The sequence below is a fragment of the Gadus chalcogrammus genome, chromosome 12 (genome assembly GCF_026213295.1).
Source record: "Gadus chalcogrammus isolate NIFS_2021 chromosome 12, NIFS_Gcha_1.0, whole genome shotgun sequence".
Classification (NCBI taxonomy): Eukaryota; Metazoa; Chordata; class Actinopteri; order Gadiformes; family Gadidae; genus Gadus; species Gadus chalcogrammus.
The window spans coordinates 5,479,251-5,500,569 of NC_079423.1; the positions used below are offsets into that span (position 1 = coordinate 5,479,251).

The window sequence follows — 21,319 nt, forward strand, 5'->3', positions numbered from 1 at the left end:
AGGCCCTTAGTATCTGTGTTCTTAAGGTTTAATGACTTTCTTTTTCTCTCTCTCCCTCTTGCAGGTTTCTGTTACTTTATTTCCTCTGGATATCTTTTAGGATACATCCACCCTAAGCTCTCCTCCTCCTCTCTGATCTCTTTCCCCTCCCTTGTTTTTCTCCCTCTAACTCTGTTTCTTTCTCCCTCTTTCTGCCTCCTCCTCTCTCTCCTCCTTTCTCTGTATCTCCTATATTTTGTCTCCATCTCTCTTTCTACTCCTTACTCTCCTCACATACTCTCTCCCTCTCCTCTCCCTCTCCTCCTCTCCGTCATACAGTGGGCGTAAGCCCCGCTCGGACTCCCAGGTATCCTGTGAGCTGGGACTAGACACCCACACACCCACACACCCACGCACAGCCTCCCTCCCGTGGTCCTATGCAGATTATCCCTGAGGCGGAGTGATAATACTTGGAGTGTTCCTGTTATATCTTTTCATGCCAGTCTGATAACTGCACTGCTTTACACCCGTTTTTCAAATTGAAACCAATGGGGAACGTCTAAAGTCACACTTAAAGGACATCAACACAAGAAAAATAAAAGTTCAGTTCTCCAGAAAGGAGATAGTGTGTTTGTGTGTGTGTGTGTGTGTGGGGGGGGGGGGGTGTGTGTGTGGTTGGTGCAGATAGTTCATCTTTGTAGGGCTACCTTCAACTTACCATGTCGATGGAGGACACAGGGCCAATGCTGTTCACAAAGATGTCCACACCGATGACGGTCGGCTTTACTGCAACAAGAACACAAAAAGATTTGAAGAATCTGAGAGTATATTTTTAGGAAAGTGTGTGTTGTGTGTGTGTGTGTGTGGTGTGTGTGTGTGTGTGTGTGTGTGGTGTTGGTGTGTGTGGTGTGTGTGTGTGTGTGTGTGTGTGTGTGTGTGTGTGTGTGAGTCCAATAGAGACAGAGTAAAGGGGTTCAATAATAAGAGGGAGGCCTCGGGTTTGAGCCCGGGCCTTGGGGAGAGTGGTTCTAATGAATGGAGCTCACCTTAATGTCCCCCATCATCTGCAACCATCTCTCTGCTAAGACAACTTAATTACTTCCATTCATCACAGCTGCTAAAAGTGCTTTTCAACACTGGAGAGATATAGAATATATATATATATATATATATATATATATATATATATATATATATATATACACCGTTTATTCTATATACAAGTGAATTCATCTGTGGCTTGATGATCGGGGATTCAACATTGAATTGCTTTAATATCGCAGCAAAAAAGGAGAGCATCACTTTCATCTGAGCAATGAAAGTGAAACTGATTGAATGAACAGACCTTAATGGTGATGGCTGATTCCAAATCAATTGAAATTATACAATTGCCGATATACATGAATTTCACATCAAATTGAAGACTTTACAAATTCATGTTCAAAAGCCATTGCAAATCAGATTTTTTTATATAATCTAGCGGCTGTTGACTCTTAGAAGTGCGTCATTGGTTATTTAAATTCTCAAGTTTACAGATGTGTCAACGAGGTCATCTTAATAATATTGGGCGATGCAATGTTATCAGATTGCACAATCGATTTCATACTTCAACATGAAAAAGATGATTAACATCGTATTTTCAAATTCAATCAAAATGTCAATTATTATGGTGCCTTGGTTTTATAGTCGTGTCTTGCGTCTTTGCGATTGATACAGAATATGTGGAAGCAAATCTTTTCTAATCGTTCTCATTGTGCCTGCAAGAATCAAGCAGCTTCAGCTTCAAATAAAGCAAAGTACCTCTAACACCCACCTGATATCTTGTGATAGTCTGGCACCATTTGTAAACACTTGCAACACATATTTTTTTCTGCTTCAATTTAACACTGAGACAGGTCGTAATCAAGGAACCTGCTGACTATGCAGACGTTCTAAAATACATTTCGGCTCCCCATGCTTCTATAACCTACAAGTCTTTAAGGTCTTAAACTTTTGAGGCAGAAACTACAGAAAATAATGTTATTTTCCCTGGTGAATGCGCCAATTGGTAATAGACATGGTTTCATCACTAACGTCCTCCTCTAGGGCCATGTCCATACTACGCCTGATAGATGTCTGACCACATCGCCTCTTTGTTTTGGCTGGTTAAGCCTGTGTTTTTTCACCACCGAAAGCTGTAAACGGTCTCCCAAATGGATACAGCTGAACCACCAGCCTTGTGCCTAATCGTCACGGGATTCAGACCTTTCCTGCCGGCTAAATTGAGAGAAGGTGTGTGAATTGGTATTCTCTGTGTGGACTGCGACTGGCGACAACACTAATATGGCAACAACTTTTGCATGAAAACAGAATTCTTACATTCATTAAACAGAGCCACTGGACCACACACAACATGCCTCCCTCCAAGTTCCTCAGTGAGACCCGGTAGACAGATCTCAGACCTGCATCGATTCCCCCGCCATCAGGGACCCATCTGAAAGACGTACTCCCCTGGGAAGACTGGGATCCTGGCCTCTGTTCCTGCCTCTCCTGTCCTCTTCCCCCACCGTTACCCTTGTCTGACTGCAGAGCTTTCACCACGACTGCTGGATGGATGTGTTAATTAATTCAGCCTCAACAGCCCCAATGACGGGCCTAATGACCATCAAAACCCCATGAACATCCATTATGAGCCTGGGGGAGAAAGAGAGGCAGCCAAACCGCTGATGGCCTGTGTATATAATGAGATGGTCCAATTTCTTAGCCGATTAGATTACGTAAGGGACACATGTCAGATGTCACAAACAAACACATTTAAGAAAGGACCGATGGGAGACATTTATTAGAAAGCGCTATATATAGAGAGCGGAGAATTTTGACTGGCAATTCTCTAAGCACAAACAATTTGTCAAACAATGAATATTCCTGACAACACATCCGCTCAATCTTGGTTGTGTTCCAGTTTGTGCGAAATTACAGTGAGAAGGGGGTTTGTCCGGGCAGTAACGACGGACCGGCGCGGTGGAAAATACGAGCTCGTATTCCTGTCCCGTCCTGTAATTACAACCCCGGGCTCAGGTTGGATGTCCGTCGCAAAGGCAGGGAAGCATAATGGTCCGGGGTGTCCAGCAGCGACTGTAATTCAAAGCTACAGGCCTCTGAGATGGGGACCTGTCCCTCCCCTCTAAACCAACACCACCACCGCCCTCCTCAGAATTATCCTCCTCTTCCTCCCTCCAACTAACACCACCTCCTCCTCTTCACCCCCAACACCAACTACCTCCTCAGACTCCTCCTCCTCTTCGTCCCAACCAACACCACCTCCTCCTTTTCCTCAAGACCACCAACACCTCCTCCTCCCCCCCAACACCAACCACCTCCTCCTCCCAACCAACACCACCACCTCCTCCTCAAGACGACCGCCTCCTCCTCCTCCGAACACCAACCACTATCTCCTCCTTCTCGCCCCTTGCCTTCATTACAACCCAGACCCTGTTAGGAGACTGATATCATTTTAATTGATTTTGTGCTGATGGTTTTAAGATGGAGATTTGTCAGCTGTGCTGTGCTCGGGCTAAGCACTCTCGTATGGGGTCATTACAGGGCTCAGCCAGGACCCATCTTCTCCTGCTTAACCAGGGGCAGCTGCACTGCTCCTCACTAATCCTACAAAGATGCACAAATCGGTTTTCCACAGCTATTGATCACCCTATGGGTTTCATTTTGAAAGAACTTCCGGCCCCACTCCATCACTGTTGTTTTGGATTGAAAAAGGGATGGTTCGATGAAGGGGTGAATGGATGAAGCTTTAAGAGCTCTGAGGTCTCTGCTTCAGCAGCAGATCCGAGGGGCTGGAGGGAGCAGGTCGACTGACAGCTGGATGGTCGTATTCTTGAGGACTGGAGAACCCTTGATCAAGGAGATTCACAAGAGATTCTCCAACTGATATCGGTGTGACGTGTGTGCCGGCGTAGACCAGATGCATAAATGTGATGCATGAATATGAGGTGTAAATGTGAAGTGCAGGGGGAAGGACAGTTTAGTGGTAAGGGTGTTCCGACTCCCAACCAAAAGGTTCTGGGTTCACGACTGTCCATGGTCTACTTTTAGGCATCATTGAGCCCCCCCTTACCCCTACCTGCCCCTTAATTACCTACTTAACAACTAAATGTTGTCAATTGCTTAGTACTATTAGTGGGGAAACTAACTAAGAAAAGTAAGGAAGGGAAGGCTGAGAGACTTTGGACAGTCTGAGATGAGTCCTCTTTGTTACAGTCCTTTGAAAAGGAGCACCTGAGGCGATGAGTGGCTCCGCAGTCTGAATGTGACCATGGCGCCTAGCAGAGATGTGGATTTGGGAACTGTGAGGTGGCCGTTAGGAACGTAAACCAGAAGTTAATTAACTCTTGGCAATTTGAGTTATTAATAATCCCTCAGGGTTTAGATGCACCTAGATAGTTTTCTCCTGTAATATAATAGTTTTAATTTGTCTGCCGGGGAAAGTGACAATGAATGCATATTAAATAAAATCAAAGGTATCTGCAACCAGGAAATAAAGTTGTTGCTGATTTCTCCCTGGGACGTTTGGGGCTCTAGATACTAATGACGTCATCCCCTGTGAAGGCATTGATGATAACATCCACTGTAGACGGATTTTAAATCAACCACTGTAGACATTAAATAATCCACTGTAGAGAAGATTATGGCATCCTCCACTGCAGATAAGATTATGACTATCCCACTGCAGCAAGGCTTGAAGTCATCCCCTGTGGAGGCATTTATGACATCAGCCAATGCCACTGTCACTGTATTCCCTTTAAGGCCACCAGACCCTTAAAGGGAATAAGTGAATGAAAAAAGTTATCTTCCGCGACTCTTGGTTGCATTGCCTATGGGCTGATTCATAGTTTATTTTAACCTGGCTGGTTTTGCAGAGAAAAAGGAAGGAAGTGATGTCTAAGTGCAGAAAATGGCAAAAATATCTGTTCTTTCGACCCTTAATTTGCGCAACATTTATTAATGATTTAACTAACATTCGTTGATAATTCGTTATTGTCTCAACCCCCGGAACTCCAACTCCAGTGCTCTGAATGCACTAAATTGAGCAGGCTGCAGTTCACTTACTGAACGTATGTACCTTTTTGTGTCTCAGGACAATGTTTTATCATGTGAAATAAATAAAGTGTATAAAGATAGCCATTATTAGGTTACATCTATTCATTGTTTTCTTTTGGTAAAGTAGAGAGGAGAGAATTATAAAGAGTTTTTCAAATTAACTACATTAAATTAAATATTATTAATTAAAAATTATCTAGATTTTAGACTGTGATATACAAACAGACGTGCACTGCATATAAATTCAGTTTAATGTGTGAAGCAAATTGAAACGTCAAGTTTCAATAGATTATCACCATGCGATAAAGGTTCTAAATTCCTATTAATACTCTTATTGTTTGAGAACTCAGGACCTGCCTCAGGTTTTATGACAGCTTTAGTAACAGGCCTACAGCTCTATGGCATCAACTTATTAGTCCATTGAAAACCACCATGTGCACTTGTTAGAGGGAGAGTCTTTTGTTGGTTTGACAATACCTTTATCAGCAAACAAACATCACCCTTCATCAACCTTCCGGGTTTCAGGTCTGAATATTTCTGCGACCCAAACTCTTTTTCTTCATCTGCTTAAACACACATTGTTGTAACCCCATCACATAAACCTTTTTTTACCAATGTTCCAGTATGCACATCGTGCAACACTAGGCAATTAATAGCAGTTTGCCCGTGGCTACGACCTTCTGCACCTTTTAAATTAAATATGTTAACATAAAAAATGCACTATAATAAGCCAGCAGTGCCCAAGACCCCAAATATGCATATTGAGAGACCCGTGGGATCGGGACACATAGGTTAGATACACTGCTGTAGATGCCCTAAATATACCGACCTCAGCCGCAACCCATAGTGTATGAACAGGGAAGTTCTTGTGTATTATTTATCAGGCTGAGTGTATAATTTATAGATAATAATATAATATGCAGATCAGCATTTAAACCTGATGCACCTGGAGAAATACGGTTGATTTAAGATGCAAGCCAAACTAACCCTGACAGTATCATGTATTAGGGAACAGAGCACCGGCGCAGTGAAGCAGAGATGCACCACTAGCAGAAGTGTTCTGGAAACAAATACAACTAGGTTTGAGGGAACAATATCAGATACTTTACATATATCAGCCTTTGTTGAACTTGGCCCTTGAATAACAAAATATCAACATCAAATCTTTCATACAGCGTCTATTTCTGTCTGTTCATAAGGGTGTTGAAGGGACACGTGGACGAGGAGTGCTGCTTGTTAATGCAGACGTCTGGTTAGTTCCGGGTCACGGGCCGCACTGACCCAAACTAGTTGTCTAGTCTCTAACATTGTTCTTTAAACTATTACTTACAAACCTAAACCTATGATCTTATGGAGTAAGTAATCAAGGTAAAAATAACTTTTACTTGTGTACAGGACCAAAAAAGGTAAATGTACTGCATATACTGTATTGTTGATGGCAGCCAATTCCTAAATTATCCTAAACCTTTTCTTAACACAAACAAAGTTCAAAGGACTGGAGATCGGCTTCAGCAGGGAAAACTGTTAGCGGTGCAGACCTACTTTATGAATAATGCAGCGTTTTGTTGAGCAGAAAATAGGCCACTTCTGCCTTCTGGAGTCCCTATATTTCAGAGTTGTTCTCATATAGATCTCTTCTATATTTTAGAGTCCTTGTATACTCTCGAGGCCCTCCGTTGTAGAGCCCCTATGTTCTGGTCCTTCTATATTCTAGAATCATCTATTCTAGAGTCCTTCTGTATTATATAGTACTTCTATTCTGAATTCCCCAAATTCTAGGGTCCCTATATTCTAGTCATTGAATTGAATTGCCGTCAGACCCCGGATGGACCGTGTGATGGATGGTCATTTCACTTGACTTTGAGATGCTAGATGACGTGCAGGGGTATGGGGACGTTCTTTTACACCAGGCCATTCTAATCAGTAGCTGACTGAAAGCTTCCAATAGTCAGAGGCATGGAGAGGAGGGAGACAAATGGAGAGGGGCGAGAGAAGGTGGAGATAGAGATGCAGAGAAGAGAAAGCAGTCTGAGAGTCAGACAGTAGAGAGAGAGAGAGAGAGAGAGAGGAAAATAGTAAGTGAGCGAGAGACACAGGGAATGAAGGGAAAATAATATCGAGACAAGAAATATAAGTTGGTGAAGAGAGTAGAGTAGCGTAGAGAGGGAGAGACGGGGGGAGGCAGTGGGGCCAGAGCTGTGTTCTGGAGAGAAAACATCTTATCCTGACTCAACAGAGAAGAAGGCGTGAAGAGGGTTTATCCCTCAATACAAACACAGCCCCTTCCTACAACAGGACCACTGGACATCGGCGTCCGAGCCAAACCCCCAGCTCACTGATCCGTGTTTGCTTGTAAGCTCACCGCCGCCGTTGTATCCTTCACCTCCTCCAACAACGTACACAAAATCAATTCTTGTTTTGTTTATTAAATATATTTAAAATAATGAGCCATGTTTTCTTGGATATAGATCTTAAGATTTGGATATATATCATAAGAGTTGGAATCGTGAGCCAGAAAAGATACAGCAGCAGCTTGCAAACTGGCCTCTAACGAGTCTGTGCTGCTGCTGCTTCTGCTGCTGCTGCTGTTGTTGTGATGAAGGGGTTTATTAAAAGTAAAGCTTGGCTAGAGTTAAATATTACTTTTCTCCATCCCTTGAAATGCCATGGATAGATGGACAAAATGAATTAGGAAGCAGATTACATAAAATTCAATTATGCTGATCCATTCTGTCACAACGGTTCCATTTTTGGGCTCCAACCGCATGTGAACACGTAACTATTATTAGAGTATTATTTTGATGCATTGAAGTTCAACATGAGTCAACAATGTTCTGAACGTGCCTTGACAAAAACATGTGCTCATTTATAAAAAAAGATATTGGGTGGTTTATAAAACAACAAATTGTACATGGAACTTTTTGTTCTTGGTAAAATAGTTCAGGGAGCTTGTTAACACACACGTGTTGCACGCACAAAAACAGGTAAACACACACACACACACACAGACTCTTTTGTTGTGATGTTTTGCGGCTCTCCCTCTCCCTTCTAGGTGCTGTCATCTTTAATCCTGTTATAGTGATGAATATCTCAACATGAGGTCGGTAGGTGCTAGCCCCTAACCACTACTAACCAGGGCCCGGTTTCCCGATAACGTCCACTCTTAGCGCGGTACTAAGACTCCTACGTTTAGACTTATCAAAGTTGGTTACCTCTATATGCGTGGTTCCCGAACGGTCTCTTAGGAGTCTTCTTAGGAAACACTCCTTACGTCGTTGGTTCACGGCGCTGTCCAGAAAGAAAGTGCTGAAATCGATTGCTCAGAGTACGATTTTTCCCACATCATGCGCAGGTGCATGCACAGTGTTCTAAAAAATATTGCCGTCTTTGCGAATAAAACATTGCTCGAAATACGGTAGAGCTAAGAAGGTTCTACGAGTGCTTCAGACCAACCTTACCAACGAACGATTTACGAGAGAGATTCGTACCAAAGAATGTTTCCGGAAACACGCAAAATGTTAAGGTAGAACTTAAAGTAGAGGTTACGTAGCGTTAAGAAGGCTTTTAAAAAGGTTTCGGGAAACTGGGCCCATTACATTTTGGTTTGGAATTTAAGCGAAAGGTACCAGGTTCGGACCACGATGTCCACAACCTACCTGTAGACCCCTACCCGCTCCTTATTGATCTCTCTGTACCGTCTGACCTTGAACTGCTCCTTAATGATCGGTCTCTGTGCTGTCTTACCCCTACCTGCTCCTCAATGACCTGTCTCTGTGCTGTTTAACCCCTACTTGCCCCATAATGACCCGTCTCTGTACTGTCTAACCCCTACCTGCTGTTAATGAACTTTCTCTGTATTCACTATCTAATAGGGATGGGCGTGAGGAATCGATTACTCGAGTAGTTTTCTGAAGCAAATGTATCAATTCTGTGCGACGCCACTAACGCATGCCGTGGGCACAAAGCAAATTAAATGTATCAAATTTCTGTGAGGTGCGTGCCGTGCCGTGTGCAGGCACGCCAGAATTCAAAAGGTTAAGAAGAAGAATTGAAATACTTGAAAGAAATAGGAGATCATAAGGTGAAATGTAAAATATGCCAAGCGAAATCGAGCTACCAGAGTACTACAAGTACTATGCGGCAAGATATGCTCCTGAAACACAACGTTGAGTTCGGGAAAGCAGACCCGCAGCGACCAAGTGTGTCGGCTATTTTCACCGCCGCAAGACGCAGCTTTAATCCCGGCCGTGTAGAGAAGATCACAACGAGTATTTCCATAGTCCATATGCTGCCGTTTTATTTGCAGCTTTAAATTATTCGCAATGGTTAGGCTATTTGTTTCGTTTTTGTTTTCTTTAAACCGTTACAGGCCTTGGTTCGACGTGATTTAAATTGTGAGACGCATATTTATTTTTGTAGGGAAAATGTTTTGAACGTTTGCAAAAATAAATAATGATAACTCTGACTGTTTTGATGGAGAATAAGCATTACATGTTTGGTTGATAATATTGCCGTTCATCATTAGGCCTATTCCAGCTGCAGATGCGTTGCATTCTAAAAATAGATTTGATTAAACGAGTACTCGATTGATCCTCAAGGAATTCCTTCGATCACTCGAGTTTGAAATTTACTACTCGTGCCCATCCCTACTATCTAACCCCTACCTGCTCCTTAATGATCTCTCTCTGTACAGTCTAACCCCTGCCTGTTCCTTAATGACCTGTCCCTCCATTCCTTGCCAGTAAGCGGCCATCCAAGATGGCCGCTTACTGGCCATCTTGGATGGTCACTCCAGTTTGTTTATGAAGGACTTCTCTAATTTCTTTGATTTCTAACAATAATTCTTTGAACATTTTGAGAGCCATACGTTGTGCTATTGAAAATACCTCCTTCCATAGCTTCATACATGGTGGATGGTTTTTAAAAGTGGAGATATCTGAAGGATTGAGTTCCAAAGCTGTAAACAGCAACAAACATACTCCTGGTAACATCTTGGGAAGAAAGTCTGCTGTATATCATTTCTAAAAGTTGGATTAGGAAAGTTGGAGCTGTTCAACTATGACTAAATGACTATGACTAAAAGGTGCTTCAAAGGATGATCCTGGTGATCCTGAGTTTGTGACAATGGACACCGTTATGGAATGACTGGACCAACAGAAGAACTTCTATGAGGATCTGCTGAAGAGGCAGGAGACTGCATTTCGCAGTTTTTCTCAAATGATCATGGACTCCACCAAAGAGTGGACTCAGTTCTGAGTGAGCTACAAGAAATTAAGGTGAGCCTGAATTACTCTCAAAGTTAGGGCTGGGCGATATGACCAAAATATCATATCCCGATATAGGTCATTCATATCCCAATAACGATTTATATCACGATATAGCACATTCTCTGTAAATTTAATGAATAATTAGTTTATATAAAATGACCACATGGAAAGGCCTATTTCATATTACATTTTGAATTATATACTCTACAAATAAAGATAACTTACTCATGATTATTTTTCTCCTTTTTATTTAGAACATTTGTGCAAAAATATGCATTCAACAAAATATGAAATATGAATGTATAAATATAAAACGGTAAATAGAAAACACTTTTTTGGTTGGTTTTCAAAAATATTAAAACCAACCTCACCAATAGTCTTTAACAGTAGAAATTTGTATTGTAGCGGCAAACAAAAATGAATACAGGCCTAACATAAATATTGGTATATAAAATACGAAATGTAAACATGGAACACTTTCAAGTTTAAACCAATGCAGCAAATTAAGGCTCACAATATAAAAATATATAATATAACAAATAAGTTTTAAGGACTGTACTTTTGTGGATTTCATCCATAGACTCTCTCCGTACTGTTTGTCGTGATTCTTTCGTAGGTGGTAAAATAAGTTGGTGGTGTTTGATTCTGGTGAGGGGACCGGTTTGCGGCATACTTTGCAAAGTACGTTTTTCTGGTCCGTGTCCGACTTTTCAAACCCAAACCATGTCCATGCGATAGAAGTAGCCCCTCTTTTAGATATGAGCTCACTTTGTCTTGGCTGGTCGTCGGAGTCCTTCTCCTGTTCAGAATTGTCACGTTCACTCTCCTCCATGTTTGTTTGTGTTGCATTCATGTGCCGTGCGGAAGAATGTAAAGCGTCGTCCAAATGACGTAAAATATTGCCGTAAAGAGTGTGATTTGCGACAAGACGATATTAAAACGATAGAGCATAATATGAAACGATAGACATTTTTATATCATCACACGATATATATCGTCATATCGCCCAGCCCTACTCAAAGTGATATCGATAAGTTAAAGAAAGATCTAAGTGCGGCAACAAAGTGAGTCTGAGAGCTTAACCGAGTACATGAGTACAAGGCCAAAGGTAGACTTAGGTCATTCAGTTAATTAAAGGTTCTCTACAAAAACAAATTGACAAGCTTAAACCTAGGCCAACCAAAAAAGGTCTTTGTAGTTGCTCATTTGTATATATACATTGGACAATTTGGACTATTTCATGGATTTTGTTTCTCAGACTACATGTAGTCTGAGAAACAAAATCCATGAAATAGACCAAATTGTCCAAACTAATGACATACATGTCCTTGCTTTGAGTGAAACTCAACTAGACTCCTCTTTAGAGGATGCTGATACAGAACTACACTCTGTTTAGGGAAGACAGGAATAAAAATGGAGGTGGTGTTGCCATGTATACAGAGTCAACTACCAGCTAAAGTGAGTAATGATTTAATGGTGGATGATAAAGAGGCTCATTTGGTTCAGGTTCACCGACCACATTCAAAGCCTATACTGCTCGGTTGTTGTTGCAGGCTAGAATAGAATACTTGACAGGAATATGTAACCTCATTGATAACATTTCTGACAAAAACAAAGAATTGTTTATGCTGGGAGATTTCAACATTGACAACCTTTCTTCAGATTGCCATCTGAAGAAGAAGCTTCTTTCAAAAGTCAATACTTTTAATTTAACCCAAGTTGTTGACCAACCAACCAGGGTATTTATTAATAAGACCGGTACCAAGTCATCAACCTGTATTGATCATATCTATACTTAGGTTCCAGAGCATTGCTCAAAATCTCTATCTTTATCCATAGGTTTCAGTGATCATAACCTGGTTGCCATTACTAGAAAAATCAAGGTTCCTAAAGGCAGGAAACAAGATAAAATTCTGCCGGTCGTTCAGGAGGTTTAATCATGACCTCTATGTGAAGGACATCAGTGATGAGCAGTGGTCAGATGTGTGTTTGGAGAATTATCCAGATGTTGAGTAAGTTTATGGAGAAGCTAACCAAGGTGGCTGACAAGCACGCCCCCTTAAGGAAACACACAGCTAGACATAACGGTGCTCCATGGTTGAGTAAGGAACTGAAAGCTTTGATGACTCAGCGTGATAATGCTGAAAAGGTTGCAAATCAATCAGGTTGCCTGAATGATAGGGAAAAATACTGTAGATTAATGAAGATGGTTACGAAACTGAACAAGAACATAAAAAAAGATTATCAACAGAAGCTCAGTGATGCTAAAAACAACAGCAAGGAAATATGGAAAACACTGAATGAAATTATGAGACGGAAATCAAACATGAACAACACTTACGTTGACTGTAAAGGTGTTTCCATTAATAAACCACAGGAAATTGCTAATTATTTTAATGATTTTTTTATTGATAAAATTGATAAATTAAGAGCCACTATGACTCCTAAACATGGCGCTCTATCACATGCATTGATTGACAATTGAATTATGAAAGGGAAACAGTGTTCTTTTGAATTTAAAAATGTCGACGCTGAAATGGATGAGGAAATGTTTTTACACCTCTGATGAAGCATCTCCTGGAATTAACAATGTGGATGGGATACTACTCAAGGTTGTAGCCAGAGAGCTTTGTGTTCCTGTATGTTATATTTTTAATAGATGTTTGACCAACTCCTCATGCCATGAATTATGGAAAGAAGCTAAAGTGATCCCCTTGCCAAAAAATAAAAAAGCTATATTTTCTGGGGCTAATAGTAGGCCCATCAGTCTACTACCAGTACTGAGCATGAGCAAGATATTGGAAAGGATTGTTTTTAATCAAATTCAAGACTATTTTATCAATAATGAACTCATAACAAAATCCCAGCATGCATATCGAGTTGGTCACTCAACTAACTCTGCCATTGTTCATATGAATGACGAATGGTTTAAAGAAATGGACAACAAAAGAATTGTGGGCACTGTTATGCTTGATTTTAGTGTGGCTTTTGACATTATTGATCATGCACTGCTAATTGGTAAACTCAAGTGCTATGGGTTCGCTGATACTGCCCTCTCTTGGATGGAGAGTTATCTGTTTGGCAGGAGGCAAAGAGTGGTTTTCAATGGAAGCTTATCAGTCAGAAAAGATGTCCTATATGGAGTGCCTCAAGGAAGCTGTCTGGGTCCTCTTTTATTTTCTATTTTTACCTATGACCTGCCCTATGTTCTGGAACAGACAAAAGTAGTAATGTATGCTGATGACTCAACTATGTTCTGTGCTGCGTCTACATGCAAGGAACTGACTGATGTATCATGCAAAGAATTACAAACTGTGTCTGATTGGGTAGAGGACCACAAATGACTATTAAACATCACTAAGACAAAGTGCATGGTTATTATTGGTACAAGGAGAAGGATTGCCAGAGACTCCTGTTTAAATCTATCTATGGGTGGTATTCCAATAGAGCAAGTAAGGACAATTAAATTACTTGCCATTATAATAGATGATCAGTTGTTATGTTCAGACCATATTGATTAAATTGCTGTAAAATGGGACAGGGTATTGCTATGACTAGAAAATGCTCTTACTATGTGACACCTTCAGTCAGGAATCAGGTAATTCAGGCTCTATTTTTTTTCTCACTTAGGGTACTGTATGGTTGTGTGGTCCAGCACCGCTAAAAAACATATTAAAAAATTCCAGCTTGCTCAAAATAGAGCTGCAAGATTGGCTCTTCAATGTACTTTTAAAACTAATGTCATGAAGATGCACAACAGTCTGTCATGGTTGACCATTGAGGCTAAAGTAACCCAAACCCAAAATGCCGTTGTTGATAGGAAACCGGATTCTTTTTTCAGGACAGCTTTTTAAGACAGGCTCAAAGCACAGTCATATGAATAGACAGAAAAGGCTGTTTTGACCTCCCACAGCCCAAAACAATCATCAACATCAACTGAACCAGGCGGTCATTTACAGAGCCGTCAGTCAGTGGAATTCCTTACCCATTAGCATAAGAAGCATCAAGGGTAAATATTAGTGCTGTCAAGCGATTAAGATATTTAATCGCATTAATGTCATAGTTAACTCGCGATTAATTGTACATTTTTTTCTATTCTAAATATCCCTTGATTTCGTGCAGCTAGCCTTTTAGTGAGATCAGAGAGTTTTGAGAAGGACAGTAAGAAGAGAGACCATTATTTAAACCAGTATGATTATTCCTATTCCTACACACACACACACACACACACACACACACACACACACACACACACACACACACACACACACACACACACACACACACACACACACACACACACACACACACACACACACACACACACACACACACACACACACATGGTAATCGGGAGAGTCGGGAGAATTCCCGGTTGGCCGTTAATGTTTCGGGGCTTTCGGGCTGATTACTGCGGGATAACAATATTGCGTTTATAAAAGTTCCTTGCAGCACCTTCCGGCAGCCTGAGCTGTGCGCCCGCAACCTCTCACGCACTCAACAGACGCAACACTCACAAACTGTCAACGTCGCAACCAAGTCGATTTTGTTTAGAGGGGAGTAACTGAGTGGCCCCTCTTGAAGTGGTACAGCCCAGGTGGGCCTTGAACTGCGATTGGTCAGAAAGACGTAACAGCTAATTACAATATTGAACTCTCTTGCAGCCTTTGTTTTATGTGGACCCCAGGAAGATTAGCGACCACAGCTGTGGATGCTAATGGAGATCTGAATAGTAATAAAAAAGAATAGAGAGAGAGAGAGAGAGAGAGAGAGAGAGAGAGAGAGAGAGAGAGAGAGAGAGAGAGAGAGAGAGAGAGAGAGAGAGAGAGAGAGAGAGAGAGAGAGAGAGAGAGAGAGAGAGAGAGAGAGAGAGAGAGAGAGAGAGAGAGAGAGAGAGAGAGAGAGAGAGAGAGAGAGAGAGAGAGAGAGAGGACATGTGGGTTCTCCTGCTGAGGCCAGGACACCATGACCCAATTACCCGGGCTTCCCTGTCATCCCAGAGCGACTGCCAGCTAGGGCACCACCCAGCGCCAGACAGAACCAGAGCTACGGGGAAGACTGGAGGAACCCTGACAGTCACTTGGATCTGTAAAGTACACATCTGGAGCAATGTGTCTTCTCCTTACTGTGTCTCATACAGTCTACAACTTCCTGAGTCATGCGTCTGTCCTCTCCAGTCCGACGCCAATTTTCCTAATTCCCCTGGCTGCCATCTTAGGCCTAAAAATTTTTTTGGTTTGGTTCCGGTTTCCGACCGACCCTGTCAATTTATGTGCGACCCAAATTATTTTATGAGTTTTATAAAAAATATTTTTTTTTTTTTATTATTTTTTTTTTTTATGTAATTACGTTTTGGTACAGCACCTCTATAATTACGTTTTGGTACAGCACCTCTTCATTCTGTACAAGGATGAGCGAATTGTCTCGTTTTTAAATGAAAACAACCTACCTATCATTCGCTGCCGCTGGAAAAAATAAAATAAAAAAATAAAATAAATTCCCTACCTACCCATGACCTCAACTGACAACCAACAGGAACCAAACTTTTTTTTTTTTTAGGCCTTAGCAGGGTGATGGAACAGAACGTTCATGCTGCATTCCGTTCAATTCCTAGTGTTCAGAACCAAGATGGCCAAGAACGTCCATCTTGCTATGAGCTGTGTGCATCTGTTCACATTGAAAGGCTACTTCTACTGACACCAGCAAAAAGAGGTGGATGGGAGGAGGGATGGAAGAACAACAATGAGAAGAATTAATTACTTTTCTGTGGATATCCCTCGCCCGGAAGTCCCGCCCTCCCTCTCTCGCTGATCTCCGCCAATTTTTAGCCTCGGCTGCAAGGTTTTCACCTTTTCATCCTATATACAAGCTACTCACCCAGTGGGAACATATGTTTATTTTAATTTTAAATGGTGAACATTGAATAATTTAACCTAGTTGTAAGGGATGACATATGGTGATGGTGGTTAGATATTGGCTACACACAACTGAAGTTTAACTGATTTCATACATGAACAATGCAATGTGCATGTAAAATCGAAATACTACTAAATAAGGTTTTGTCCTACCTGTATGTCTTAGCCAATGTTAATATAATGTGCACCCTTGAAGAGTGAGGATATGTGCGCCACAAAACCATCAGCATGTAAATTGCTAGCATGTTAATTCCAAACCTCATTTTCTAATCAGGTTGTTTACTTCTGTCACTAGCAAGTCGGGTTGTAATCGTATCGCCAGTAATTCTGCTAAGTGGCTCCGTGTTGAAAGAATATAATGACAGGACAAGGAAAATGTATTTAATCATGTCGCTGCCCCCCCCCCCCCCCCCGAGGCCCAGATGTATATGAGGAGAAGGATAATTGAAAAACTAAATGGGGGAGCATGTCTCTGGAACCAGAGCTGCTTTCAAAACGTTTGTATCTATTTGCCTCACACTTCCTGCTAAATCTCCAGATGTTTTTCTAGATTTCCATTATACCCACTTTTGTCAAATTGTCTCGGGGCCAACCAGAAGATAAATCGGTGTGTCCGAACAGCGATTCTTCAAATACGTCATCAGACATTAACATATAACACTGCTGCCTATTGGCAACGCAATACAATATTGGATCAAAAGTTAGAAGGTTGTGATTGGTCAGATCGTTAAGGGTTCGAAGCCACCTTTTAATGACACTGAAGCAGCTCAGCCGTCCCAATCAATCCCAGTTCATTGTTTGATTGCTAATGTTGGAGCTTGAAGTGTGAGGGACAGAGTAACTCTTTGGAATCCAGCCGAGGTGGTTAGCCTACCAGCTGAAACCAAACAAATGCACTGTCGGGGTCACGACAGTCAGTGTTTGAGCTCCAGGCCAGCACTGAGTAGGAAGACTTTCTCATTAGGTAAGTAGTGATTGGTCATTTCAAAGGTGGCTCCAGACAATGGAGAGGAATAGATACTTTTTTTCACCTCTGGGAGAGTGTCTCCCTCAGATGTAGAATTTAATCATATCAATCATCATCTCTCTCTGGAGGCCTGACCAGAGATGAGATGGCAAGTCCCCATGTATTTCCATTCTATTGAAATGGATCTTGAATGTAGTGTGCCACTTGTCCTCAGTCATCAGGTCCACTTGTGCTCTGCCAGAATAAACATTGTGGAACGGAGGGTAAAAATAGCCAGCAGTTACAGAGCTGCCAATCAGTCAGAGCACCAGAGGTAGGTGAGACTACCTTAACAGCACAAGATGGCTGTTGCCAAGCACTGTTAACTGCCCTGTCATTTTCAATTGGTTTAATCAAAACTTATCTTGAAATCAACAATGATTTGAACCAAACTTGACTGCTTGTACAAGCGGCACTTGTTGACTGCAATCTTTTATTCGATCATGAGGTATTTCTATACAGATATAATTGTCTAGCTTTAACTTGGGGAGTAGTGATATGTACGTATCTTTCTACGAGTACAAGGATTCCCCAGTAGAGAGCTGGAGAATCTTCTCAGGCCGAGACGAGACACACCAGAAAATCAAGGTAGGGAATTTCATTGGCCGGCCCCAGTAAATAACAACAAGAAGTGGAACCCTCCCTGATCTCCCTGCAGTGGCTTCCTCCAGTAACAATCAGTTGGAAATATATCAATGCTGTTATGTAGCACATAATGCGTCGGGTCACTAGTTTAATGCATTTCATGGGAGATTGGAAGCCTGCTTCTTCCCCAACACACACACACACACACACACACACACACACACACACACACACACACACACACACACACACACACACACACACACACACACACACACACACACACACACACACACACACACACACACACACCAGTGGCCTTATTAAAAGTTATTGACAAGCAAAAGCTCTCTCTCTTTCTGAGACACGAATATACTGCAATAATATCACCTTGTTAGTGAATAACACTGTCATCTTTGATACTTTGGGCACACACACTGACACATATTCCACCACAAGCCATACACACACACACATTTGGGTGGTGCATGTGAATGTGCACATTCACTTGCTCACGTGTGTGGGCACACACACACACACACACACGCACACACACACTCACACTCTCACACACACACACACAGGTGTGTTTGAAGGTTCCATATTAGTGACACTGAGTTGGCAATCCATTTAAATACATTCTACCGTTTTATACTGATTGTTAAGGTATCGATCTGTAAACAACTATTTGGCCTCAAACTGAAACTAAAAACGCCATTGATTTCAGCCAAGCAATCATTAAAAAATGCAACCCTGAATGATTTTCCTGCCAAATGGTCATATCTACCAGCTGGTGTCTGGTGGCAGGGGTAGCCTATCTTTTTGACAATGTTCGGACTGAGCGATTTAGTTATTGTGTCATTTTATGTACCAAAGAAATTGGGAAAAGCAAATGGCCAACATTAAAAAACATTCATACCATCTGCAATGTAATTTGTGATAGGACAAGATGGCTTCCATTATGTCTAGTCTAGTCTACTACCCGTTAGTTGGAGGCAACACGACTAACTAGGAATCAATTATGTTTTGGTGTTCAGGGGATCGAACACTGATTGTTCAATGAACCGTTTGGGATTTGGGATTGATTAAAAGATAATAAGGGTGAGAAAATATTTGACAGTTGCACAGACATACAGGTGCAAAAGAGAAGAGGTTGGGAGACACCGACTTCAGTCCCAAACTATATGAAGGCTAAGTGGGGAGGCAAAGGCCTTAGCAGGTAGTCTACTTGAGCAGAGAGCAGTGTAGGTGGCAGGGGGACTTACCTCCGATGTCTGGCCGTAACTTCTTATCATATTCCTTTAGTAAATTGTTGAGTATTTCCGTGGCGTCCGTTTCATGTGTTTTTGGCGCCAACATTTGGTTAACAGTTACGTCCTCGTAGTCCTCGTCGTATACGACGGTTTGAGTGCTGGAGAGAAAAACGAATTACATTTTGTTCACAAACTCAGGCACCATCATCCATGGTTCCGTTTTTATATTAATAATTGTCATTTGTATTAGGCCTATTATTATCCATGTCCAAACTTGATACCGATATGTATATTTTTAAGCCATAGGTGGCTCAGGATAGGCATACAACCAATTATCTTTTGATTTAGACATTTAATGAAATACAGATTGTTTAAGACTGAATGAGGGCAGGCTACTAAGCTGAGCATCGTCCACATTTCTTTCAGAGTGGCATTCGTCGAAATTACTTAAAAGGTTAAGTTCAAGTGGACATGTCCGCAAGTTCACATTGCATCCAATTAGAGCAGCGCAGCCGATTCACTCTCACATTCAACATGTCAAATAAAATGCATCACCTACCATGTCTGAAAAACTGACAAAAGTGACAAGTATGCCCAAAATTTCGGTGACATGTTTTCTTTCTTCCTAAAAGATAAAAAATCAAATATGTCGTGGAATGACGCGCAGTTGTTCAGAGAATGGAGATGGGGAACTACTAATCTATGAAGCGAAACATGTCAATAGTTTGTAATCCAGCCGAATAATTCGCGCATTTCTGGTGTTGTTGCACCAGCCGTTTCCAGTCCATGTTTCGGGGATGTCGACTGCTCTCAGACAGGCACCAGCACCTCCCACTCCGGAGATATACGGGGTTGGTATCTCCGAGGATTTTAGCTCCTCAGATATCGGCGGTCACACGCAGGTGCGCAAACTCTAAACGTGGAAGCAGACCGGAGCCCCCAGCCCCCCATTCCATTCCACTCCACCCATCCCTCAGCCCAACCCCCCCCGGGTGTTTTGCTTGGTTGTGCCTTGGTTGTTTTCCCGAGCATGAGACTTTTTCCAGTTCCTGCAGAATCTCCTTTCCTCTTTTTGAAAAATGTAATCTAATAAGGAAATGGTGTCATCACATTGAAGAAGAGAAGGATGGAGGGAGGGAGGGAGGAGGGGAGGTAGGAAACGATATGTGAGATTAATATAGGCCTAAATTATAAAAACCAACAAGCCTTTCTTGATCTTCTGTTTTTTTCTTCTGCAAATTATTTAAAAAATTAAAACGGACGCCTGTCTAGTTATTGTCTATGAAGTCTTTAAAGAAATTGGAACTGGCATGATGATTCCTTTGAGCTTGTCCTTGAAGTCACATAAGGGGATTGGACATCAAATGTTGGCCAAACCCATGGGAAGGGTAACAACGGTAGTACGGATGGGGTCACAGCAGTCGTGCTTCCAGTCATTCATATTGTTGTGGGTTGGGGAACAGTTTCATTAAATTTCAACTCTGCATCAAATTCACTTCTTCTAAAACGGTTGATAGGGTGATTCAAGTGATTAACCCCTACAAAAAAAAATACATAAATGGATTGTTTCACAACAACTTAATTAATTTGCTGGGGTGTGCAAATTATATTGCTCCAAAAAATATTGCCTGATTTGATTAGTTAGGAACTTTATGTAAACAAACTACAATGCAATCAAATGCCTTGCATGCAGGTAATATGAGGCGCAATCTAGCGCACAATCGCTAGCCATAATCTCTCGTTTTGTTACGCCTTTAACACGGATGCCCTCTTGTGGTTAAAATGGGTAATGCTTGCAATCAGTACGTCGATGGTCATTGTAATCAAGGAAACTAAATATATGTTATTATAGCTCACACAGTCTTTGCACCAATGAATCAATGTATTTATAGTCTAGTTGACACCCACAAAACCTAAACTATTCACTTTCTCGAGATTTTTTATTTGTTTGCTAACATAGTTAGAATAAGCTTGCAAATGGGTAGTAGTATTTAAAATAACTTTCTGAAACATCAATCACAGCAGGGTCATGTCCACGGGGGACCTGGGGTGGCACAAGTCCTCTAAATATATGATGAAAAACCCCAAGTTTCATCGCTACTATTGTGATCATTTCATTAAAAATATCTTCTGATAATACAATTGGCTTCAATTTTCCCTTCTGGCTTTAATACAGCAGTACTGTTTTCTGTGTGTGTCAATTGTGCCAATTCCCAATAG

The 21,319-nt window shown here is 41.5% G+C and overlaps 1 protein-coding gene across 1 annotated transcript; it reads right to left on the reverse strand.

Moving 5' to 3' along the window:
* Positions 1–676: 676 nt before the first annotated feature.
* On the reverse strand, positions 677–20,012 carry LOC130393576 (gamma-aminobutyric acid receptor subunit gamma-3). Its single transcript, XM_056604262.1, has 3 exons — positions 19,659–20,012; positions 19,112–19,257; positions 677–765 (listed from the first exon to the last, which is right to left on the reverse strand). Exons 1-3 carry the CDS (start codon positions 19,709–19,711, stop codon positions 689–691), a joined length of 276 nt encoding a protein of 91 aa, XP_056460237.1. The 5' UTR covers positions 19,712–20,012; the 3' UTR covers positions 677–688.
* Between the last annotated feature and the right edge of the window lie 1,307 nt (positions 20,013–21,319).

Coding starts and splice junctions, on each gene's coding strand:
- LOC130393576 (XM_056604262.1), bottom strand. CDS start 19,711: ATGTCACCGAAATTTTGGGCATACTTGTCACTTTTGTCAGTTTTTCAG. Junction 19,258..19,658: donor TTGTCAGTTTTTCAGACATG/GTAGGTGATGCA, acceptor TTTTCTCTCCAG/CACTCAAACCGTCGTATACG. Junction 766..19,111: donor GTTACGGCCAGACATCGGAG/GTAAGTCCCCCT, acceptor TTCTTGTTGCAG/TAAAGCCGACCGTCATCGGT.